The sequence below is a fragment of the Oncorhynchus mykiss genome, chromosome 1 (genome assembly GCF_013265735.2).
Source record: "Oncorhynchus mykiss isolate Arlee chromosome 1, USDA_OmykA_1.1, whole genome shotgun sequence".
Classification (NCBI taxonomy): Eukaryota; Metazoa; Chordata; class Actinopteri; order Salmoniformes; family Salmonidae; genus Oncorhynchus; species Oncorhynchus mykiss.
The window spans coordinates 83,993,244-84,019,276 of NC_048565.1; the positions used below are offsets into that span (position 1 = coordinate 83,993,244).

Below are 26,033 nucleotides of genomic sequence, written 5' to 3' on the forward strand. Positions count from 1 at the left end.
AAGAATACGGTGATTGACAGTCGAAAGCCTTGGCAAGGTCTATGAAGACGGCTGCACAGTACTGTCTTTTATCGATGGCGGTTATGATATCGTTTAGTACCTTGAGCGTGGCTGAGGTACACCCGTGACCGGCTCGGAAACCAGATTGCACAGCGGAGAAGGTACGGTGGGATTCGAGATGGTCAGTGACCTGTTTGTTGACTTGGCTTTCGAAGACCTTAGATAGGCAGGGCAGGATGGATATAGGTCTGTAACAGTTTGGGTCCAGGGTGTCGCCCCCTTTCCTTTGCGATCTCAGACGATATGAAAGAGAGGTTGAACAGGCTGGTAATAGGGGTTGCGACAATGGCGGCGGATAGTTTCAGGAATAGAGGGTCCAGATTGTCAAGCCCAGCTGATTTGTACGGGTCCAGGTTTTGCAGCTCTTTCAGAACATCTGCTATCTGGATTTGGGTAAAGGAAAACCTGGAGAGGCTTGGGCGAGTAGCTGCGGGGGGGGGGGGGGGGGAGCTGTTGGCCGAGGTTGGAGTAGCCAGGCGGAAGGCATGGCCAGCCGTTGAGAAATGCTTGTTGAAGTTCTCGATAATCATGGATTTATCGGTGGTGACCGTGTTACCTAGCCTCAGTGCAGTGGGCAGCTGGGAGGAGGTGCTCTTGTTCTCCATGGACTTCAGTGTCCCAGAACTTTTTGGAGTTGGAGCTACAGGATGCAAACTTCTGCCTGAAGAAGTTGGCTTTAGCTTTCCTGACTGACTGTGTGTATTGGTTCCTGACTTCCCTGAACAGTTGCATATCGCGGGGACTATTCGATGTTATTGCAGTCCGCCACAGGATGTTTTTGTGCTGGTCGAGGGCAGTCAGGTCTGGAGTGAACCAGGGGCTATATCTGTTCTTAGTTCTGCATTTTTTGAACGGAGCATGCTTATCTAAAATGGTGAGGAAGTTACTTTTAAAGAAAGACCAGTCATCCTCAACTGACGGGATGAGGTCAATGTCCTTCCAGGATACCCGGGCCAGGTTAGAAAGGCCTGCTCACAGAAGTGTTTTAGGGAGCGTTTGACAGTGATGAGGGGTGGTCGTTTGACTGCGGCTCCGTAGCGGATACAGGCAATGAGGCAGTGATCGCTGAGATCCTGGTTGAAGACAGCGGAGGTGTATTCGGAGGGCCAGTTGGTCAGGATGACGTCTATGAGGGTGCCCTTGTTTACAGAGTTAGGGTTGTACCTGGTGGGTTCCTTGATGATTTGAGTGAGATTGAGGGTATAGGTTGTATTTACAATGGTGTTTGTTCTTTGCTGGTTTCCCTTTTCTTGTGGCAACAGATCACATCTTGCTGCAGTGATGGCACACTGTGGTATTTCACCCAATAGATATGGGAGTTTATTAAAATTGGATTTGGTCTGCGTAATCTGAGGGAAATATGTGTCCCTAATATGGTCATACGTTTGGCGAGAGGCCAGGAAGTGCAGCTCAGTTTCCCCCTAATTTTGTGGGCAGTGTGCATATAGCCTGGCTTCTCTTGCGAGACAGGTCTGCCTTCTGCATCCTTTCTCAATAGCAAGGCTATGCTCACTGAGTCTGTGCATAGTCAAAGATGTCCTTAATTTTGGGTCAGTCACAGTGGTCAGGTATTCTGCCACTGTATTCTCTGTTTTGGGCCAAATAGCATTCTAGTTTGCTCTTTTTTTAGTTAATTCTTTCCAATGTGTCAAGTAATTATTTTTGTTTTCTTATTTAAAATGTTTTTTATTTCACTTTTATTTAACCAGGTAGGCTAGTTGAGAACAAGTTCTCATTTACAATTGCGACCTGGCCAAGATAAAGCAAAGCACTGCGACACAAACAACACAGAGTTACACATGGAATTAACAATCGTAAAGTCAATAACACAATAAGAAAAAAAAGAAAGTGTATATACAGTGTGTGCAATTGGCGTGAGGAGGTAAGGCAATAAAGAGGCCATAGTAGCGAAGTAATTACAATTTAGAAAATTAACACTGGAGTGATAGATGAGCAGATGATGATGTGCAAGTAGAAATAGCAGTGTGCAAAAGAGCAGCAAAGTAAATACAAAACAAAATGGGGATGAGGTAGGTAGATTGGATGTGCTATTTACAGATGGGCTATGTACAGCTGCAGCGATCGGTTATCTGCTCTGATAGCTGATGTTTAAAGTTAGTGAGGGAAATATAATGCTTCAGCGATTTTTGCAATTCGATCCAGTCATTGGCAGCACAGAACTGGAAGGAAAGGTGGCCAAAGGAGGTGTTTGCTTTGTGAGAGATAGTGAGAGATGAGAGATACCTTCTGGAGCGCGTACTACGGATGGGTGTTGTTATCGTGACCAGTAAGCGAAGGCGGAGCTTTACCTAGCATAGACTTCTAGATGACCTGGAGCCAGTGGGTCTTGCAATGAATATGTAGTGAGGGCCAGCCGACTAGAGCATACAGGTCGCAGTGGTGGGTGGTATATGGGGCTTTGGCGACAAAACGGATGGCACTGTGATAGGGTGCATTCAGTTTGCTAAGTAGAATATTGGTAACTATTTTGTAAATGACATCACCAAAGTCGGATCGGTAGGATAGTCAGTTTTGTGAGTGTATGTTTGGCGGCGTGAGTGAAGGATGCTTTGTTGCTTAAAATAGGAAGCCGATTCTAGATTTCAAATTGGATTGGAGATGTTTGATATGAGTCTGGAAGGAGAGTTTACAGTCTTGCCAGACACCTAGGTAGTTGTCCACATATTCTAAGTCACAACCGTCCAGAGTAGTGGTGCGGGCAGTGAACGGTTGAAAAGCATGCATTTGGTTCTACTAGTGTTTAAGAGCAGTTGGAGGCCACGGAAGGAGTGTTGTATGGCATTGAAGCTAGTTTGGAGATTCATTAAGTGTCCAAAGAAGGGCCATGTGATTTGGTTGGTTATGTTTCACTATATTGGATCACTCCAATATATTGGTATCACTCCACAGCAGAGGGATACATCCGAGATGAGGATTTAGATTTACTCCCCTGTACACCAGTATCTCGGCTGGGGTCCGCCGCCATATATAGACCCCATGGCCGCGACACACACACTTTCATTTTCTCGGCGGTACAAACTTTCTGAAGTGTGCTTGGTAAGTCACTGGTAAGTGTAATATCTTGTGTGGAAGTAAACTCACGCCTGTGTCTTACGCGCGTGGTTTGTCATGCTTGTGTTTGGTTAGCGTTACACTACGACTCTGTGTGCATCCTTTAATATATTAGTGGCTCTTGCTGCCACAAACTGTATTTACCTTACACAACTTGTCGACTGGCTTGTTCTGTGTGTGTTGCATGCTGTCTCTGCTAATTACCCTACAAGGTTTTTTTTTCTTCCCGTTTTTCCCAGTTTTTTGCAGAGGTACTGGGTAATTTATCCCTCAGCGGGTTCCTATTCCTCTAAGCGGGTCACGACATAAGCTCTCCCAGGGTGTTTGACTTCATGCTCCGTGGCCTTGCTGGCTTGGCTGAGCTTATGGCTTCCCTTTGACAGGTGTGATGGTGGCATCCCCCTGGAGATCTGTATACCTCGTGTATATGCTGCCTGGGTTTGAGCCATGTGGAGAGGGCTGTGGAGCACCCTACTGGATGCCTGTTTTGTGTGGTGTTCTCAGAACGCCTAAACCTGGCAAAATTGGAGGCCATGCTTGAGTGGGTCGGCCAGGCTTGGGCTCAGGCTGGGGACGAGTTCCCTCCCTCAGGAGTGGTGTGCCAACGAGCTGTTAGTCCCTCTACTGAGCCCAGATCCCCTCCCAGGAAGTGTGGCCGGAGCCACCTTAAGCAGAGCCCATCTGCTGCCAGTCCTGGATGAGGGCAGGAGTCAAACTGCTGGGAACACCTTGAACGGAGGGCGCATGCCCTGCATCAGTAGGTTGATAGCTTCGATGGAAACAACAGCTGTTCCCTGTTGGCCAGTGATGGGCTGTTCCTGGGGGACGATGCTGGCACTGTTCACCACCGTGAGCGGGGCTACCAGAAGCTAGCGGTGGGGCTTCATCGTCCCCAGCGGATCGAGGCTATGAGGGGCCTAATCACTTGGGTAGCCATTGCACTGGACATCAAACTGGTGGACAGTGAGGACTCTCCATCTGTCCCCATCTCTGCTGAGTTCCACGAGGTCTTGCAGGAGAGGTGGGCCTCTGCCAGGGGCACTTCTGACTCACATCAGAGACTGGACCATGGAGTTATGTTGCGGGCGCAGAGTCACTCGTCCTCCGGGATGCTGCTGCAGGCCTACCTGCAGACTCTGTTGCCCCGGCTGCAGGGGGGAACAGAGGAGCTCCTCTGGGAAGCGATGGAGAGGTCTCGTCTGCTTTCCCTGCTCCAGAGTTGTGGCCCGCTCCAACGGATGGGCCATGGCGCAGGTAGTTACCTCCTGGCGCCACCTCTGGCTGGCCCAATCCCGTCTGCCAGCTGCTCACCAGTACACATCTGCCACTCTCCCCATCACCACAGGGCTGACCTTTGGCACAGGGGTTAATGACATTCTGGAGCAGACCGATAAGTTTCGGATGTACTGGGAGACCCTGAGACAGTTCATGCCACCACCTCAGGCTCCGGGTCCAAGGCAGACAGACCATCGCCTCCCTCCTGCCCCATCGCCTCGTGCTGAGGAACGACAGCAGGGAGGGGCACAGCATGCGGTGGAACAACCTGTCAACTGCCATAGGGATGCGCCTGGGGGCCCAAGTTGTTCGGGGCGTCAAAGAAAAGGCGGGCCCTGGCAGGACCCCTGACCCACCCTTCCCCGGCCTCGGCCGCTTCTCCTGGTCTCAGAGGGCAAAGTGGGAGGAGTGTGTGGAGTCCCCATGACTGTTGTCCACAATGCTCGAGGGGTACCGACTCCAATTACGGTGCCGGCCCCCGTCCTTCAGGGGCCTTCGTGTTACCACAGTGGCTGACCCCTTGAAGAAAACCCTGCAGCTGGAGATCTCCTCATTCCTGGACAAGGGTGCCATCCGCAGGATCGAGAGTTCAGAACTTCTAGTTAGGTTCTACTCCACTTATTTTGTGGTCCCAAAAAGAGAGAGGGTTTCGACTGATTCTGGACCTCTGCAAACTCAATGGGTACTTAAAGGTACTGAGGTTCCACATGCTGTCCCCAGCCTGCATATTGTAGGCTGTGTACAGTGGTTTGTGACACTGGACCTGAGGGATGCATATTTCCATGTTCCTGTTCACCCAGCTCATTGGCAGTACCTCAGATTCGCTTTCGAAGGGATGTCTTACAAATACATGGTTCTTCCCTTCGGCCTCTCCTTGGCACCCTGCACTTTCACAAAGTGCATGGACACTGCCCTGGCACCTCAATTACCTGGACGATTGGCTGACTTGTGCATCAACCAGGACCCAGGTCCTGTCAGACAGCTCCTGATCCACATCGGCGGGCTGGGCATTACTGTAAATGACAAGAAGAGTCGTCTGACGCCAACCCAGAGGGTGGCCTTGATTGGCATGGAACTGGACTCCTCACGAGAGCACGCCTGCCCACCAGAAGGGTTCAGGCGATCTTATCTTGCCCCGACCACTTTCGGCAGGGGCGGATGGTAATCTGTCCTAACCTGCCAATGCCTGTTGGGCTTGCTGTTGGAGGCCTCATTGTTGATTTCCCCTGGGCCTGCTCCATCTCCGGCCTCTTCAACGGTGGTTCAACTCCCACCGGCTGCACCCGAAGCGCCACCGACAGCTGCGGGTGACCGCACAGTGCCTCAGGGCATTGTTGAGGTGGCTCTGTCACTCCTTTCTCTAAGGTGGGGTGGAGATGCTGAGGATGTGCTGCCGGGAGGTGGTCAGCACAGACGCTTCCCAGATCGGCTGGGGGAGGTGTGACCAAGGGTAGGTCGGCCAGCGGCTGTTGGTTACTCCCTTGGAGGGGCAGGCAGATCAACACACTAGAGCTCCGAGCTGTACTATTGGCCCTGCAGTCGTTCCTGGTGAGAACGGACAACACCACAGTGGGGGCTTACATCAAACATCGGGGTGGACGGAGGTCGCATCCATCTTATTAGCTCCTTTTCTGGGGTCAGGGACATCTAGCATCTCTACGCGCAGCACACGTACCCGGCATCCTGAATGTGGCAGTGGATATGCTCTCAAGGGAGGGGCCGCCACCTTGGAACTGAAGTCTACATCCACAGGTGGTGCAGCTACTGTGGGACAAGTTCAGGAGGTTGTAGGTGAACCTGTTTGCCTCCCTGGACAATGCACTCTTCCCCTTGTGGTACTCCATGTCGGAGCCACCAGGGCCTCTGGGCTTGGATGCTCTGGCTCACGATTGGACCGGGCTGGACCTGCTGTCTCAGGCTGGGGGAACTCTGTGGCATCCGAGGCCGCACCGCCTCAGTCTATGGGCGTGGCCACTGAACGGCACCAATGGTCCATGTTAGGACTACAGGAGGGTGTAATGAACTCCATGCAGAATACAATGGCACCCCGGCTACAACCGTGGCATGTCAGTTTCACTGGTGGTTGTTCTGCTCATGGTGCACTGGTATTGAGGTTGTGCCCGAGTCATGCGGGGAGCAGTACGTCCTTCAATACCTGCAGTCTCACTTGGATGAGGGCTTGACAGCCTCTACACTGAGGGTATTTGGCTGCTATATCTGCCTGCCATGTGGGGTGGATGGACAGCCCAGTGGGGCGCCATCCCTCGGTCTCCAGGTTTATGAAGGGGGTTCGTCTCCTGCGTCCAGCTAGGACCCGCTCAATGGCGAGCTGGGATGTGGTCTTTGGCAAAGCTGCTTTCGAAACGTTGGAGTCTACCTCCCTGAAACATCTCTCTATGAAGGTGGCTTTCTTGGTAGCGATTACTTCCATGAAGAGGGTGGGTGAGCTCCATGCTCTTCCAGTAAGTTCTGAGTGCCACCGGATGGACCCCGGGGGGAGGAGTATATCTCCCCGCCCCAACCCTTCATTCCTCCCGAAGGTTCTGTCGGACAGGCATATGAACATCCCTTTGATCCTGTCTTCTTACGACCCCCCGGGAAGTGGTGGGGGAGTCTGGGCCTCCATCCGGCATGCTGTGCCCTGTGAGGGCTCTGGCTGCCTATGTGGAGCAGACACAGTCAGTGAGAACAACAGACCAGCTCTTTGTCTGCTATGGTGAGCGAGTCCTGGGCTATCAAAGCAGAGGCTCTCACTGGATCGTGGAAACGATTACGACAGCATACCGCCTGGCTGGCAGGCCTGTGCTGGGATCTGTGGTGGCCCATTCAACATGAGGTGTGACTGCGTCCTGGGCTCTACTGAGAGGAGTGCCCCTCTCTGATAAAAGTCCTGCGGCCAGCTGGGCGTCCTCTTGCACCTTTGCTTGGTACTATCGGGTAAATGTGGCACCTCTCTCTGCGGTTGGTTCAGCGGTCTTGAGCGTCGCCTCCCCATCCGGGGACTGTGCCGGGACCCCCCCTTCCACATTGATGGCCCCTGCATCTCGGTCCCGTGGTGGGACTTCGCCTCTGGCTGGCTAGGTCCCTCTAGCGCCAACTAATCTGGTACGGGTATACCAATATATTGGAGTGATTCAATATAGTGAAACACAAAAGGGTTACGTATGTAACCACGGTTATGTGAGCTATTTGGATCAATCCTCTACGGTGCTAGAGGCGCATCAAAAATGATGTAGAGAATGTGTGTCGCGGCCATGGGGTCTATATATAGGGGCGGACCCCAGCCGTGACCCAGGTGTTCACAGGAGTAAATCTGTAAATCCACACCTCGGATGTATCCCTCCGCCGCGGAGTCTACAACCCACACAAGTGGCTCAGGTAGTGCAGCTCATCCAGGATGGCACATAAATGCGAGCTGTGGCAAGAAGGTTTGCTGTGTCTGTCAGCGTAGTGTCCAGAGCATGGAGGCGCTAACAGGAGACAGGCCAGTACATCAGGAGACGTGGAGGAGGCCGTAGGAGGGCAACAACCCAGCAGCAGGACCGCTACCTCCGCCTTTGTGCAAGGAGGAGCAGGAGGAGCACTGCCAGAGCCCTGCAAAATGACCTCCAGCAGGCCACAAATGTGCATGTGTCTGCTCAAACGGTCAGAAACAGACTCCATGAGGGTGGTATGAGGGCCCGACGTCCACAGGTGGGGGTTGTGCTTACAGCCCAACACCGTGCAGGACTTTTGGCATTTGCCAGAGAACACCAAGATTGGCAAATTCGCCACTGGGGCCCTGTGCTCTTCACAGATGACAGCAGGTTCACACTGAGCACATGTGACAGACGTGACAGAGTCTGGAGACGCCGTGGAGAATGTTCTGCTGCCTGCAACATCCTCCAACATGACCTGTTTGGCGGTGGGTCAGTCATGGTGTGGGGTGGCATTTCTTTGGGGGGCCGCACAGCCCTCCAGAGGTAGCCTGACTGCCATTAGGTACCGAGATGAGATCCTCAGACCCCTTGTGAGACAATATGCTAGTGCGGTTGGCCCTGGGTTCCTCCTAATGCAAGACAATGCTAGACCTCATGTGGCTGGAGTGTGTCAGCAGTTCCTGCAAGAGGAAGGCATTGATGCTATGGACTGGCCCGCCCGTTCCCCAGACCTGAATCCAATTGAGCACATATGGGACATCGTGTCTCGCTCCATCCACCAACGCCACGTTGCACCACAGACTGTCCAGGAGTTGGCGCATGCTTTAGTCCAGGTCTGGGAGGAGATCCCTCAGGAGGCCATCCGCCACCTCATCAGGAGCATGCCCAGGCGTTGTAGGAAAGTCATACAGGCCACACGGACTACTGAGCCTAATTTTGACTTGTTTTAAGGACATTACATCAAAGTTGGATCAGCCTGTAGTGTGGTTTTCCACTTTTGAGTGTGACTCCAAATCCAGACCTCCATGGGTTGATACATTTGATTTCCATTGATAATTTGTGTGAATTTGTTGTCAGCACATTCAACTATGTAAAGAAAAAAGTATTTAATAAGAATATTTCATTCATTCAGATCTAGGATGTGTTATTTTAGTGTTTTTTGAGCAGTGTATTTTTAGCTCTAAGGCAATGGTGTCTAGATGGAATTTGTATTCCTGGGAACTGGACCTTTTTTAGAACACATTCTTTTTTTGTCTTACTGAGATTTACTGTCAGGGCCCAGATCTGACAATCTGTGCAGAACGTGTGTTGCTGTAGGCCCTCCTTGGACAGAAGCATCAGATCATCAGCAAACAGACATTTGACTTCAAATTCTAGTAGGTTGAGGCCTAGTTTCCTCGCCAATTCGTTGTTCTAGTGCCCTCGCCAATTCGTTGATCTATATACAGTGCCTTGCGAAAGTATTCGCCCCCCTTGAACTTTGCGACCTTTTGCCACATTTCAGGCTTCAAACATAAAGATATAAAACTGTATTTTTTTGTGAAGAATCAACAACAAGTGGGACATAATCATGAAGTGGAACGACATTTATTGGATATTTAAAACTTTTTTAACAAATCAAAAACTGAAAAATTGGGCGTGCAAAATTATTCAGCCCCCTTAAGTTAATACTTTGTAGCGCCACCTTTTGCTGCGATTACAGCTGTAAGTCGCTTGGGGTATGTCTCTATCAGTTTTGCACATCGAGAGACTGACATTTTTTCCCATTCCTCCTTGCAAAACAGCTCGAGCTCAGTGAGGTTGGATGGAGAGCATTTGTGAACAGCAGTTTTCAGTTCTTTCCACAGATTCTCGATTGGATTCAGGTCTGGACTTTGACTTGGCCATTCTAACACCTGGATATGTTTATTTTTGAACCATTCCATTGTAGATTTTGCTTTATGTTTTGGATCATTGTCTTGTTGGAAGACAAATCTCCGTCCCAGTCTCAGGTCTTTTGCAGACTCTTCCAGAATGGTCCTGTATTTGGCTCCATCCATCTTCCCATCAATTTTAACCATCTTCCCTGTCCCTGCTGAAGAAAAGCAGGCCCAAACCATGATGCTGCCACCACCATGTTTGACAGTGGGGATGGTGTGTTCAGGGTGATGAGCTGTGTTGCTTTTACGTCAAACATAACGTTTTGCTTTGTTGCCAAAAAGTTCAATTTTGGTTTCATCTGACCAGAGCACCTTCTTCCACATGTTTGGTGTGTCTCCCAGGTGGCTTGTGGCAAACTTCAAACAACACTTTTTATGGATATCTTTAAGAAATGGCTTTCTTCTTGCCACTCTTCCATAAAGGCCAGATTTGTGCAATATACGACTGGTTGTTGTCCTATGGACAGAGTCTCCCACCTCAGCTGTAGATCTCTGCAGTTCATCCAGAGTGATCATGGGCCTCTTGGCTGCATCTCTGATCAGTCTTCTCCTTGTATGAGCTGAAAATTTAGAGGGTCGGCCAGGTCTTGGTAGATTTGCAGTGGTCTGATACTCCTTCCATTTCAATATTATCGCTTGCACAGTGCTCCTTGGGATGTTTAAAGCTTGGGAAATCTTTTTGTATCCAAATCCGGCTTTAAACTTCTTCACAACAGTATCTCGGACCTGCCTGGTGTGTTCCTTGTTCTTCATGATGCTCTCTGCGCTTTTAACGGACCTCTGAGACTATCACAGTGCAGGTGCATTTATACAGAGACTTGATTACACACAGGTGGATTGTATTTATCATCATTAGTCATTTAGGTCAACATTGGATCATTCAGAGATCCTCACTGAACTTCTGGAGAGAGTTTGCTGCACTGAAAGTAAAGGGGCTGAATAATTCTGCACGCACAATTTTTCCGTTTTTGATTTGTTAAAAAAGTTTGAAATATCCAATAAATGTTGTTCCACTTCATGATTGTGTCCCACTTGTTGTTGATTCTTCACAAAAAAATAGTTTTATATCCTTATGTTTGAAGCCTGAAATGTGGCAAAAGGTCGCAAAGTTCAAGGGGGCCGAATACTTTCGCAAGGCACTGTATGTTTAAGAGGGTGGGGCTTAAGCTGCATCCCTGTCACCCCCTGGCACTGTGGAAAGAAATGTTTTTTTTGTTGTTGCCAATTTTAACCGCACACTTGTTGTTTGTATTAGAGGTTGACCAATTCATTTGGGCCGATTTTCAAGTTTTCATAACAATCGGAAATCTGTTCAGGGCAGAACGACAGATTTTTACCTTGTCAGCTCGGGGATTCAATCTTGCAACCTTAGTTAACTAGTCCAACGCTCTAACCACCTGCCGCTCCACGAGGAGCCTGCCTGTTACGCGAATGCAGTAAGCCAAGGTAAGTTGCTAGCTAGCATTAAACTTATCTAATAAAAAAACAATCAATCATAACCACGAGTTAACTACACATGGTTGACGATATTACTAGCTTATCTAGCATGTCCTGCGTTGCATATAATCGATGCAACGTAGGGGGATGATTTAACAAAAGCGCATTTGCAAAAAAAGCACAATCGTTGCACAACTGTACCTAACCATAAACACCAATGCCTTTCTTAAAATCAATACACAGAAGTATATATTTTTAAACCTGCATATTTAGCTAAAAGAAATCCAGGTTAGCAGGCAATATTAACCAGGTGAAATTGTCATTTCTTTTGCGTTCATTGCACGCAGAGTCAGGGTATATGCAATAGTTTGGGCCGCCTGGCTCATTGCAAACTAATTTGCCAGAATTTTACGTAATTATGACTTTACATTGAAGGGTCTACAATGTGTCGTGTCTTTGGCTATGCCGGATTAAGTGATATGACATGCTATTCTATAAAATAATGTATCCGTAATTAATATTACCTGATTGAGCTAAATCATGTAAATGTAATTAACTAGAGAGTCGGGCACCACAAAATAATATTTATAGAGCTGTTATCTTCCAAATAAACTCCTAAAGACCTAGTAATATTTTACATCAACAGCAGTCAATATAAATTGTCATCTTAATTCAGTCTCATCTGAAAGTTGTAAATTCTTGGTTATCTTCACGAACCCTGGCTAACAAGTTGAACCAGCAATACAAAATTGGGTTTAATTATTTATTTACTAAATGCCTAACTAATTACACATGCACATAATTAAATCATAACTTGATTACAAATGACGTCATAAAGGAAAACCTCCCTAGCGGGCGGAACAGATATGACAGCTGGTTACACAAAAAGGGGTTGGGTTTGAGTGAAAGAGCGGGAAGACTGAGGAACAAAAGGGCGAAGCTGTGCTATCGTAAACACAGTATCTTATGCATTCTGAATTACCGCCCATTTGGAAAAGGAAAATGCAATAAATATTTACTCTGAGCTGTGCTTCGGTAGGTTGGTGGTAGATGGAAGGCCGTGTTGTCCAACTGAGTTCTTTGAAGAATGTCCTCTGGTTGTCAATTGGATACGTTGTAGTAAAGTCGTTGGGTGATAGACGGGATACTCTGTCTTCCTTCCTAACCCTCGTTTGCATCTGCTGTTGCTAACTCAACGGCTAGGATGTATCACTTCTGTAGTGATTAAGAGTTCAAACTTCATACCATTCGCAACCAAAGCTCACGCTGATGTTGGCTTTGTTCTGTTATAATCTGAACCATTCTGACATAGGACCGTCGTCCTCGGGAACAGGAGGTTATATTGTCGTCAATGGCTTATATAGGAAGGTAGAGGAGGGCGTGTTTGAAAAGTTTTATAGCCCATGTCCCTTCACAGGGGCGGGCCACTGATTTGAGCATAGCCCTAACCTTATGAAAACCCAAATCTCACATTTTAGAAGCTAAAATCACATCTCATCACGAATAATTTCATATTCAAACATTTAAATTGAACAACAATTCCATGTGAATCCGATAACTGATGTGTAGACTTTCCACTGTAGAGTTTGTCATCTTATCATTGATGAGAATGTCTCAGATGACAACCGAACTGACATCATATTCATTAAGTACCACCGCATATGTTCAATTGTTTGGATTACCAGAATATAGTTCATTTCCCCCCACCTTCTGATGTTCCCAGAATCTCTCTGTTAACCAAGGGTTTTGCAAATGTAACTTCAGCAGGGTAGAGAGAGGGGAAAAAGGAGGTATTTATTTATGACTGTCATAAACCTACCACCCAGGCCAACGTCATGACAAATGTAATAGAAATATTTAGACTTAGGGATGCCACCCGTTAGATAAAATACAGAACGGTTCCGTATTTCACTGAAATAATAAACGTTTTGTTTTCGAAATGATAGTTTCCGGATTCGACCATATTAATGACCAAAGGCTCGTATTTCTGTGTGTTATGTTAGAATTAAGTCTATTATTTGATAGTCAAACAGCACTTTCGTGCATTTTGCCAGCAGCTCTTCGCTGTGCTTCAAGTATTGAGCTGTTTATGACTTCAAGCCTCCCGAGATTAGGCTGGTGTAACGAATGTGAAATGGCTAGCTAGTTAGCGGGGTGCGTACTAATAGCGTTTCAATCGTCACTCTCTCTGAGAGTTGGAGTAGTTGTTCCCCTTGCTCCGCAAGGGCCACGGCTTTTGTGGAGCGATGGGTAACTATGCTTCGAGGGTGGCTGTTGTCTGTGTTCCTGGTTCGAGCCCAGGTAGGGGCGAGGAGAAGGAGGGAAGCTATACTGTTATACTGGCAATACTTTAGTGCCTATAAGAACATCCAATAGTCAAAGGTTAATGAAATACAAATGGTATAGAGAGAAATAGTCCTATAAATACTATATTAACTACAACCTAAAACCTCTTACCTTGGAATATTGTAGTCTCATGTTAAAAGGAACCACCAGCTTTCATATGTTCTCATGTTCTGAGCAAGGAACTTTTACTTCTCCAACACTTTGTTTTTGCATTATTTAAACCAAATTGAACATGTTTCATTATTTATTTGAGGCTAAATTGATTTTTATTGATGTATTATATTAAGTTAAAATAAGTGTTCATTCAGTATTGTTGTAATTGTCATTATTACATAAATTAAACAATCGTCCGATTAATCGGTATCGGCTTTTTTTTGTCCTCCAATAATCGGTATCGGCTTTGAAAAATCATAATCGGTCGACCTCTAGTTTGTATACGTGGATTTTATGTCGTGTGTTTTTCCTCCAACACCAGTTTCCATCAATTTGTATAGCGGGCCCTCGTGCCAAATTGAGTCAAAGCTTGTTTGTTTGGTAATTCGTGTGCAGGGTGAATACGTGGTCTGTTGTATGGTAATTTAGTAAAAAGCCAATTTGGCATTTGCTCAGTACGTTGTTTTCACTGAGGAAATTTACAAGTCTGCTGTTAATGATCATGCAGAGAATTTTCCCAAGGTTGCTGTTGACGCATATCCCACGGTAGTTATTGGGGTGATCAGTCCCTGGTTCCAAATATTGGGGAATATCCCAGAGCTGAGGATGAGGTTAGAGTATAGCCAATTTGAATTTGTGGTCTGTATATTTTATCATTTAATTTAGGATACCATCAACTCCACAGGCCTTTTTGAGTTGAAGTGTTGTATTTTGTCCTGTAGTTCATTCAATATCATTGGAGAATCCAGTGGGTTTTAGTAGTATTTAATAGTTGATTCTAAGATTTTGTATTTGATCATGTAAACTAGCACTCAAAAGTTTGGGTCACTTTGAAATGTCCTTGTTTTTGAAAGAAAAGCACTTTTTAAACTTAAAATTGATCATAAATACAGTGTAGACATTGTTAATGTTGTAAATGACTATTGTAGCTGGAAATTGCAATTTTTTTAAATTTACAGTTTTTATGGAATATCAACATAGGCGTGCAGAGGCCCATTATCAGCAACCATCAGTCCTGCTTTCCAATGGTACGTTGTTAGCTAATCCAAGTTTATAATTTTAAAAGGCTAATTGATCATTAGAAAACACTTTTGCAATTGTTAGCACAGCTGAAAACTCTTGTGCTGATTTTAAAAAAGCATAAAACTGGGCTTCTTTAGACTAGTTGAGAATCTGGATCATCAGCATTTATGGGTTTGATTAGACTTAAAATGGCCAGAAACAATTAACTTTCTTCTGAAACTCGTCAGTCTATTCTTGTTCTGAGAAATTAAGGCTATTCCATGCGAGAAATTGCCAAGAAACGGAAGATCTCGTACAACGCTGTGTAGTACTCAATTCACAGAACAGCGCAAACTGGCTCTAACCAGAATCGAAAGAGTGGGAGGCCCCGGTGCACAACTGAGTAAGAGGACAAGTACATTAGTGTCTAGTTTGAGAAACGGATCCCTCACAAGTCCTCAACTGGCAGCTTCATTAACTAGTACTTGCAAAACGCCAGTCTCAACGTCAACAGTGAAGAGGCAACTCCGGGATGCTGGCCTTCTAGGCAGTTGCAAAGAAGAAGGCATCTCTCAGACTGGCCAATAAAAAGAACTCTGAGAGATGGCTTTTTCTTTGCAACTCTGCCTCAAAGGCCAGCATCCTCTTTCTTCACTGTTGACGTAGAGACTGGTGTTTTGAAGGCCAGTTTTATTGCTGCTTTAATCAGAAGAACAACAGTTTTTAGCTGTGCTAACATAATTGCAAAATGGTTTTCTAATGATCAGTTAGCCTTTTTTTAAATGTTAAACTTGGATTAGCAAACACAACCTGCAATTGGAACACAGGAGTGATGGTTGCTGATAATGGGCCTCTCTACTCATATGTAGATATTCGATTAAAAAATCTGCCATTTCCAGCTACAATAGTCATTTACAACATTAACAATGTCTACACTGTATTTCTGATCAATTTTATGTTAATAAACAAAAAATGTACCTTTCAAAAATAAGGACATTTCTAAGTGACTCCAAACCATTGAATGGTAGTCTATATGTTTTTGCTGTTTTCTTCTTTGTTATATAGCTCTCTACCCCTCTTTCTCGCTTTCATGTCACCACCCCTTTACTTTCCTCATTCTTTCTCCCTCTGTCTCCTCCTTTCCTCTCTGTATCAATGTCACTATCTTCCTCTGTCGCTCTCTCTGTTTCTCTCGGTTCCGGTGTGTGTGTGTGTGTGTGCGTATGCGTGTGTGATTCCTGTTTCTTAAAATAACTGACGGCTCAGATTTGTGTGTGCGTGGAACACACACACACACACACACACACACACACACACACACACACTGGAATTCCCCAGAAAAGAGGAGTCAGTTTTCCGATGGGGGTTGAGATAATTAAGAGACGTGTGCTTTGTTTAGCCTCTCCCATCCCCAGAGCCTTCAACTTCAGAGAACTGTTAAGGAATGTAAATATATGGTTTCTATAGAAGACTTGGAGAATGTAAATATATGGTTTCTATAGAAATTGTGACCAAATATATTATATGGTATTGAAAAAGCTTACAGGATAACTGGCTCCTACCTCTAGAAGTTGCAATTACTGTTTCATGTTTCTATAATCGACCTGTGAATAAGAGAAAGGGTCGGGTGTGTGCGCTTGCTTGCTTTTTAGTGTGTGTCTCTGAGACAGTGGCGAGGTCCAGTCAGCTGAGAGGGCTTGGTCTTAACAGGAGACGGGACCAGGCAGACAGGTGGAAGCTCGCAGGCAGGTATTATGACTGATTGCCTCACCCCGACGAGCTGGTTTCCCCCTTCACCCTTCTAGGAAGGGTCGGAGAGTAGGTGAAAGGTAAAATGCTATGTAATAGCAGAGAAGGACACTCTGACCTTTTCCCAATTGGAGCTGCCTGATTCCTCCCATCCTTTCCTCCATCCTCTCCTTGCCTCTTTTGGAAAAAGGTCAAAGGTAATTGAGAAGACGAGGCGAGGAAACAAATTACTCTCCTTGATGAAACAAGTGTTTACATACAGTGACTTTGTAAAGTATTCAGACGCCTTGACCTTTTCCACATGTTGTTACGTCACAACCTTATTCTAAAATGTATTAAATAAAACATTTTCCTCAGAAATCTACACACAATACCCCATAATGACGAAGCAAAAAAATTCTTAAATGGAAAAAAACTCTTCCTAGAGTTGGCCGCCCGGCCGAAATAAGCAAATGAGAGAGAAGGGCCTTGGTCAGGGAGGTGACCAAGAACTTATGGTCACACTGACAGAGCTCATGAGTTCCTTTCTGGAGATGGGAGAACCTTCCAGAAGGACAACTATCTCTACAGCACTCCACCAATCAGGCATTTATGGTAGAGTGGCCAGATGGAAGCCACTCCTCAGTTTGCCAAAAGGCACCTAAAGACTCTCAGAACATGAGAAACAAGATTCTCAAGTCTGATGGAACCAAGATTGAACTCTTTGGCCTGAATGCCAAGTGCCACATCTGGATGAAACCTGGCACTATCCCTACGGTAATGCATGGTGGTGGGAGAATCAGGCTGTGGGGATGTTTTTCAGAGCCAGGGACTGGGAGACTAGTCCGGATCGAGGGAAATATGAATGGAGCAAAGTACAGAGATCCTTGATGAAAACCTACTCCAGAGCACTCAAGACCACAGACTGGGGTGAAGGTTCACCTTCCAACAAGACAACGACCTTAAGCACACAGCCAAGACACCGCAGAAGTGGCTTCAGGACTCTGAATGTCCTTGATTGGCCCACCCAGAGCCTGGACGTGAACCCGATTTGAACATCTTTGGAGAGACCTGAAAATAGCTGTGCAGCAACGCTCCCCATCCAACCTGACAGAGCTTGAGTTGATCTGCAAAGAAGAATGGGAGAAACTCCCCAAATACAGGTGTGCCAAGCTTGTAGCGTCATACCCAAGAAGACTTGAAGAATTGCTGCCAAGGTGCAGCAACAAAGTACTGAGTAAAGGGTCTGAATACTTTTCAGTTACTTTTTTTTATAAATTTGCAAATATGTCTAAACCTGTTTTTGCTTTGTCATTATGGGGTGTTGTGGGTAGATAGATGAGAGAAAAGTCGAGGGGTCTGATTTTTACATTTTCATCTTTATTTAACTAAGCAAGTCAGTTAAGAACAAATTCTTATTTACAATGACGGCCAACACCGGCGAAACCCGGACGACACTGGGCCAATTGTGCGCCGCCCTATGGGACTCCCAGTCACGGCCGGTTGTGATACAGCCTGGATTCGAACCAGGGTGTCTGTAGTGACGCCTCTAACACTGAGTTGGAGTGCCTTAGACCGCTGCACCACTCGGAAGACTTGTCTGAGGCACTGTAGATGGAATTGCAAAATGCATCAAATGTAGTGTAAAATTTTTTTTTTAACTAGATGTGGCAGTCATTTTATAGACAAAAGGATAAATAAGTAGCGTATCATTTTTAAATGTCTACATGCTTTTCCCCTCCGAGAAAACAATAGCTGTTTCAAAGTGGGTGTGGCTGACTTCAAAATTCTTCAACGGTTGGATACACCTGAGAATCCTCCGCCAGAGGAGGCAATCGAGGAGATGAGCGAACTCCTTTGTTCACCTGTTAACAAATTGACACTCCAACATATGTCGAACACTTATCCGTTTTCGTGTCACAGATGAGAGGAGGACAGAGGAGTTGAGGAGAGGACAGACTTTTACCCAATTGAGAAAAGGCTGACACACAGACACCGATTTTTTTTTTTTTGCCCGTGATCTAATTGGTCTTTTGAACTGCGTTGTCCTGTTTCCTTCTACAGTAAATGTGGGACTCTTCCTCCAGAAAGCTGCTTCTTCAGCCTCATCTGCAGCGCTGGATCCTTCATGGGTGAGTTTCTGTCTACACACATGAACTGATCTGGGTTGTCGGAGTTAATCAATTAACTTAAGTTAACTTTTTGTAACATACATTTTTTTTGTTGCAAAAAAACATTCAAAATACACTGAACATCAAATACATATCTACTATATACAATCTATACAGCTAAAAACGATGCAATGTCACAACAAGTTGACTTTGAGGTATAAAAAAGTGTGCTTTGTCAATGTACCTGTTTTTGCTGATTTTCTTTGGACAAAATCAAGATGTCAATATTCTTGTAATGCTTTTCGTATAATCTAAAATTCCAGGTCAATTTGAGCAAATTCTGAATTTGCGATTGATCATGACTAGTCAAATCCTGCGATAAACTTGATAAAATGTTGGAATTGTTTAACAGCCCTAGAACTCATACATCATGTGCACGTGTCGTGCCCTGTGTGTGTCGGCAGTTTGAGTCTAACGGCTCCAGTCAATGATTCCCAGCTGTGGCTGAGCCCACTCCATTGACGCACAGCCCTGGGCATGCATGTGTCTGTGTTATCCACTGTGGGCCAGGGCGGCCGGACGTAATGCCAGGCATCAGAGAGCCACCCCAGCTCTGCTTTGTGTCTGTGTATGACTGTGTGTTCATAGTTGTGTGTTTCCGTGTCCCTACCCTACTCTGGAGAGGAGGCTTGATGGCCGCTGCTATTTAAGGTCTGCTGGCTGGCTGTAGCAGCTTTTAAAGCCAGACTCGGTAAGTCCCAAATACAATTTAATTAAATGTTCTGGTTTAATATACAGTACCAGTCAAAAGTTTGGACACACCTACTCATACAAGAGTTTTAGTTTTTTGTACTATTTTCTACATTGTAGAATAATAGTGAAGACCAAATATATGAAATAACACATGGAATCATGTAGTAACCACTTTTTAAAAAACATCTAAATATATTTGAGATTCTTCAAAGTAGCCAAACTTTACCTTGACAGCTTTGCACACTCTTGGCATTCTCTCAATCAGCTTCATGAAGTAGCCACCTGGAATGCATTTCAATTAACAGGTGTGCCCTCTTAAAAGTTTATTTGTGAAATTTCTTTCCTTAATGCGTTTGAGACAAACAGTTGTGTTGTGACAAGGTAGGGTTAGCATACAGAAGATATCCCTATTTGGTAAAAGACCAAGTCCATATTATGGCAAGAACAGCTCAGATAAGCAAAGAGAAACGACAGTCCATCATTACTTTAAGATATGAAGGTCAGTCAATCCAGAAAATTTCATTAACATTGAAAGTTTCTTCAAGTGCAGTCGCAAAAACCTTCAAGCGCTATGATGAAACTGGCTCTCACGAGGACTGCCACAGCAAAGGAAGACCCAGAATCACCTCTGCTGCAGAGGACAGCCTCAGTCATTGTCAGGGTTCCATTTGAGCTCCTATGGTGTTCTCAATTTGTATGAATGATTTGGGAAATGGGATGCAACCAGCAAAGTTGCATCTATATGCAGATGATAGTCATATATTCATGTGCTCCTTCTCTGGTTCAGGCTGTTGAAGAGCTCCTGACTGCTTTGCAGTTACTGCAGGCCCTCCCTTTATGGTCTCAAACGGGTCTTGAATCTACAAAAAAACACATTTCATGAACTTTACCAGAGCTCGCACTCAGACAGAGAAGGTTAGCATTGTCACATCTGGTAGCTTATCCATTGAACAAGTGTCATCCTACAAATACCTTTGTATATGGTTGGATGACAAGTTGTCCTTTTCATATGGATAATCTTGTGAGAAAGATTACTTTTAAATTGGGTTTTTATTTTCGTAATAAGGCTTGCTTCCCAGTTATGGCTAGAAAGAACCTTGTTCAGGCCACTTTTCTCTCTGTAATTGATTATGGTGACGTGTTGTATATGCATGCAGCCTCTGTCTTACAGAGGCTGGACTCTGTATCATGCATCCTTGCTCTTTTATTACAAATACCAAGTCACTCACCCACCATTGCACCTTGTACCAAATAGTAGGTTACACCTCACTTTATATGCGCAGAAAGCTACATTTGTATGTGTTTATCTACAAAAAAAACTTTTGGTAAACTCCCTCTTTACCTCTGTAGTCTGGTCTCTTTCACCACCAGCAGTCACCATACCCGGTCTGCTAGGTGGTTGCTACTTAAAGCCGCCAAAACATTCACAGTTTTAGACTGCCTTCTCATCTTGTGAACCAGAGGCATGGAGTAATCTACAATCCATGCTTCATCTAGATATGTTAGTGCCACTGAATTCATTTCAAATTTTGATGGGAGACTCTGTTACAGAGGAGTGTAAATGCTTTTTTTAGGCTGGATCATGTTGTATTGTTGTATGTTTTACTTCTGTAATGTATTGAGTGTTGCTGCCTTGGCCAGGTCTCCTTTGAAAAAGAGACTCTGGGTCTCAATCGGCTTTTCCTGGTTAAATAAAGCTTAAATTAACTGCAACTCAGATTGCAGCCCAAATAAATGCTTCAGAGTTCAAGTAACAGATGCATTTCAACATCAACTGTTCAGAGGAGACTGTGATTCAGGCCTTCATGATCGATTTGCTGCAAAGAAACCACTTCTAAAGGACACCAATAAGAAGAAGAGACTTGCTTGGGCCAAGAAACATGATCAATGGACATTAGACCGGTGGAAATCTGTCCTTTTGGTCTGATGAGTCCAAATTTGAGATTTTCCGTAGGTGAACGGATGATCTCCACATGTGTGGTTCCCACCGTGAAGAATGTAGGAGGTGGTGTGATGGTATTTAGAATTCAAGGCACACCTAATCAGCATGGCTACCACAGCATTCTGTAGCTATACGCCATCCCATCTGGTGTGCGCTTAGTCCCACGATCATTTGTTTTTTAACAGGACAGTGACCCAAAACACACCTCCAGGCTGTCTAAGGGCTATTTGACCAAGAAGGAGAGTGATGGAGTTCTGCATCAGATAACCTGGCCTCCACAATCACCAGACCTCAACCCAATTGAAATGATTTGGGATGAGTTGGACCGCAGAGTGAAGGAAAAGCAGCCAACAAGCCAACTTCTTCAAGACTGTTGGAAAAGCATTCCAGGTGACTACCTCATGAAGCTGTTTGAGAGAGTGCAAAGCTGTCATCAAGGCAAAGGGTGGCTACTTTGAAGAATCTCAAATATAAAATATATTTTTATTTGGTTACTACATGATTCCATATGTGTTATTTCATATTTTTTATGTCATCACTATTATCCAACAGTGAACTTTTTTTTCTCATTTTTTCCCCCTTTTTTTTCAAAATATTTTTTTACAAATTATAAGTAGAGCAGCTTTGTTTACAAATTGCAGGTGACATTTCTCCAGATAATTATAATGCATAGAATGTGATATGATCAATAGGTCTATCTGATCCATCCACTACTTCAGCAAACTCGGCAAAAAAAGAAACGTCCTCTCACTGTCAACTGCGTTTATTTTCAGCAAACTTAACGTGTAAATTAGAGGTTGAACAATTTTATGATTGTTCAACGCCGATACCGATTTATTGGAGGACCAAAAAGGTCGATACCGATTAATCGGCCGATATTGTTATTTATTTGTAATAATGACAATTACAACAATACTGAATGAATACTTATTTTAACTTAATATAATACATCAATAAAAATCAATTTAGCCTCAAATAAATAATGAAACATATTCAATTTGGTTTAAATAATGCAAAAACAAAGTGTTGGAGAAGTAAAAGTGCAATATGTGCCATGTAAAAAAAGCTAATATTTGAGTTCCTTGCTCAGAACATGAGAACATATGAAAATTGGTGGTTCCTTTTAACATGAGACTTCAATATTCTAAGGTAAGAGATTTTAGATTGTAGTTAATATAGTATTTATAGGACTATTTCTCTCTCTACCATTTGTATTTCATTAACCTTTGACTATTGGATGTTCGTAAAGGCACTAGTATTGCCAGTGTAACAGTATAGCTTCCGTCCCTCTCCTCGCCCCTACCTGGGCTCAAACCAGGAACACATCGACAACAGCCACACTCGAAGCAGCGGGGAATAGGGGAATAACTACTCCAAGTCTCAGAGCTAGTGACGTTTGAAACGCTATTAGCGCACACCCAGCCAACTAGCTAGCCATTTCACATTGGTTACACCAGCCATTAGGCTGATAGGCTTGAAGTCATAAACAACGCTGTGCTTGCGAAGAGCTGCTGGCAAAACGCACGAAAGTGCTGTTTGAATGAATGCTTACGAGCCTGCTGCTGCCTACCATCGCTCGGTCAGACTGCTCTATCAAATCATAGACTTAATTATAACATAATAACACACAGAAATACGAGCCTTTGGTCATTAATATGGTCGAATCCGGAAACTATCATTTCGAAAACAAAACCGTTTATTTCAGTGAAATACGGAACCGTTCGGTATTTTATCTAAAGGGTGGCATCCCTAAGTCTAAATATTCTTGTTACATTGCACAACCTTCAATGTTATGTCATAATTACGTACAATTCTGGCAAATTAGTTCGCAATGAGCCAGGCAACACAAACTGTTGCATATACACTGACAATTTCACCTGGTTAATATTGCCTGCTAACCTGGATTTCTTTTAGCTAAATATGCAGGTTTAAAAATATATACTTCTGTGTATTGATTTTAAGAAAGGCATTGGTGTTTATGGTTAGGTACAGGTCGTCCAACGATGGTGCTTTTTTCGCAAATGCGCTTTTGTTAAATCGTCCCCCAGCGTTGCATCGATTATATGCAACGCAGGACACGCTAGATAAACGAGTAATATCATCAACTATGTGTAGTTAACTCGTGATTATGATTGTTTTTTATAAGAAGCTTTATGCTAGTTTGGCTTCTACTACATTCGTGTAACAGGCAGGCTCCTCGTGGAGTGCAATGAGGCAGGTGGTTAGAGCGTTGGACTAGTTAACTGTAGGGTTGCAAGATTGGATCCCCCGAGCTGACAAGGTGATAATCTTGTCGTTCTGCCACAGGAAGTTAACCCACCCTTCCTAGGCCATCATTGAAAATAAGAGTGTGTTCTTAACTGACTTGCCTAGTTTAAAGGTATAACATTTTTTAATAAATCGGCGCCCAAAAATACCATTCCGATTAATAAGTCGATTAAGATTCAACAACTGAGTCATAAACTGAACAAGTTCCACAGAGATGTGACTAACAGAAATTTTATAATTTGTCCCTGAACAAAGGGGGGGGGGGGGGGGGGGGGGGGGGGGGGGGGGTGTCAAAATCAAAAGTAACAGTCAGTATCTGGTGTGTGTGTGTATCTCCTCCTTATGGACTGCACCAGATTTGCCAGTTCTTGTTCTTGATGTTACCCCACTCTTCCACCAAGGCACCTGCAAGTTCCCGGACATTTCTGGGGGGAATGGCCTTAGCTCTCACCCTCTGATCTCTGATCTAACAGGTCCCAGACGTGCTCAATGGGTTTGCGATCTGGGCTCTTTGCTGGCCATGGCAGAACACTGACATTCCTGTCTTGCAGGAAATCACACACAGAACAAGCAGTATGGCTGGAGGCTTTGTCATGTCAGGATGAGCCTGCAGGAAGGGTACCACATGAGGGAGGAGGAGGTCTTCCCTGTAACGGACAGCTTTGAGATTGCCTGCAATTATTACCAAGATGGCATAGCAGTCAGACGTCCTTTGTCCTCGTCTTGTCGTGTCCCGTGTATGTGTGTTCTATATATATATATATATATATATATATAGAATTTTATTTTCCAAAAACTTAACTTCAAAACACTCTCCTGCAACCCGCCTCACCAATTTAAAAAAAATAAGTATTATTTACCTCAAATCTGAAATCCACAATAGAAGCTAGCCAGAAGTTAACCAAGTCACTGGCTAACGTTAGTATTCAGCTAACCACGGTTTGTGGTCATCAGCTATCCTTTAGCTTTTGTACAACGCGACTCAGACCAGAACATACCGGACCTATTTTTCAACCGCAAGCTCTGGACATTTACACCTGGACCTTGCAGTTAGCTAGCTGCTCTCCGTGTGACTATTGGCTTACGTCGATCCCGGAGCTAACATCAATTATTCCAGAGTTAGCCAGCTGAAGAGTTCCATCAGCCACTCCTGGGCTACATTCACCTATGCGAACCCGTTTTACTGCTGATGCGGAGTCCCACCGGGCCTTCACAACTGGACAACCGACGTTATCTGCCTGAGGGAGTTATCCAACTGGCCCATCCGTCGCAACGTTACCTGAACGCCGATCTGCGGCCCGCTAATCGTTAGCTATCTTATCAGCTGTTATCTGAATAGGTCTATGGGACAATTTTTCTTGGGTCACTATAACTATATCTATTTTGCCAATTGGATTGATCCCCTCTACCACACGGAACCCCACTAATCTAATAACGGAAACGCACGAGGTGCCTAAAAACAGATCTCCATCCTATGCTAGCTTGCTACCGATGGCCCGGCCAGCTGTCTGAATTGCCGTTACCACAACCAACAAAACTACTCACTGGACCCTTATGATCACTCGGTTAGGCATGCCTCTCCTTAATGTAAATATGCCTTGTCCATTGCTGTTCTGGTTAGTGTTTATTGGCTTATTTCACTGTAGAGCTTCTAGCCCTGCTCATTTATATAACTTTCAGTTCCACACATGCGATGACATCACCAGGTTTCAATTATGTTTCTAGCGACAATATCTCTCTCATCATCACTCAATACCTAGGTTTATCTCCACTGTATTCATATCCTACCATACCTTTTGTCAGTACATTATACCTTGAAGCTATTTTATCACCCCCAGAAACCTCCTTTTACTCTCATTTCTCATAGCTTTTAGCCGTGTGTCAGTGTGTCAAATCGGAGGGCCTGTTATCCGGGCCTCTGGCAGTCTCTATGGGGGTGCCACAGGGTTCAATTCTTGGACCGACTCTCTTCTCTATATACATCAATGATGTTGCTCCAGACGAGCTTCAATGCCATACAACTCTCCTTCCGTGGCCTCCAATTGCTCTTAAATACAAGTAAAACTAAATGCATGCTCTTCAACCGATCGCTGCCTGCACCTGCCCGCCCGTCCAACATCACTACTCTGGACGGTTCTGACTTATGTGGACAACTATAAATACCTAGGTGTCTGGTTAGACTGTAAACTCTCCTTCTAGACTCGCATCAAACATCTCCAATTCAAAGTTAAATCTAGAATTGGCTTCCTATTTCGCAACAAACCATCCTTCACTCATGCTGCCAAACATACCCTTGTAAAACTGACCATCCTATCGATCCTCGACTTCGGCGATATCATTTACAAAATAGCCTCCAATACCCTACTCAACAAATTGGATGCAGTCTATCACAGTGCCATCCGTTTTGTCACCAAAGCCCCATATACTACCCACCACTGCGACCTGTACGCTCTCGTTGGCTGGCCCTCGCTTCATACTCGTTGCCAAACCCACTGGCTCCAGGTCATCTACAAGACCCTGCTAGGTAAAGTCCCCCCTTATCTCAGCT

General features: G+C 44.9%; 1 protein-coding gene across 1 annotated transcript in view; it reads left to right on the forward strand.

Moving 5' to 3' along the window:
• Window positions 1–26,033, forward strand: part of zgc:154058 (Frag1/DRAM/Sfk1 family protein) — a 53,905-nt gene that overhangs the window by 16,126 nt on the left and 11,746 nt on the right. The window contains exon 5 of the mRNA XM_036987350.1: window positions 18,476–18,543. Coding sequence (XP_036843245.1) covers window positions 18,476–18,543 — 68 coding nt within the window. The remainder of the gene's footprint in view (window positions 1–18,475; window positions 18,544–26,033) is intronic.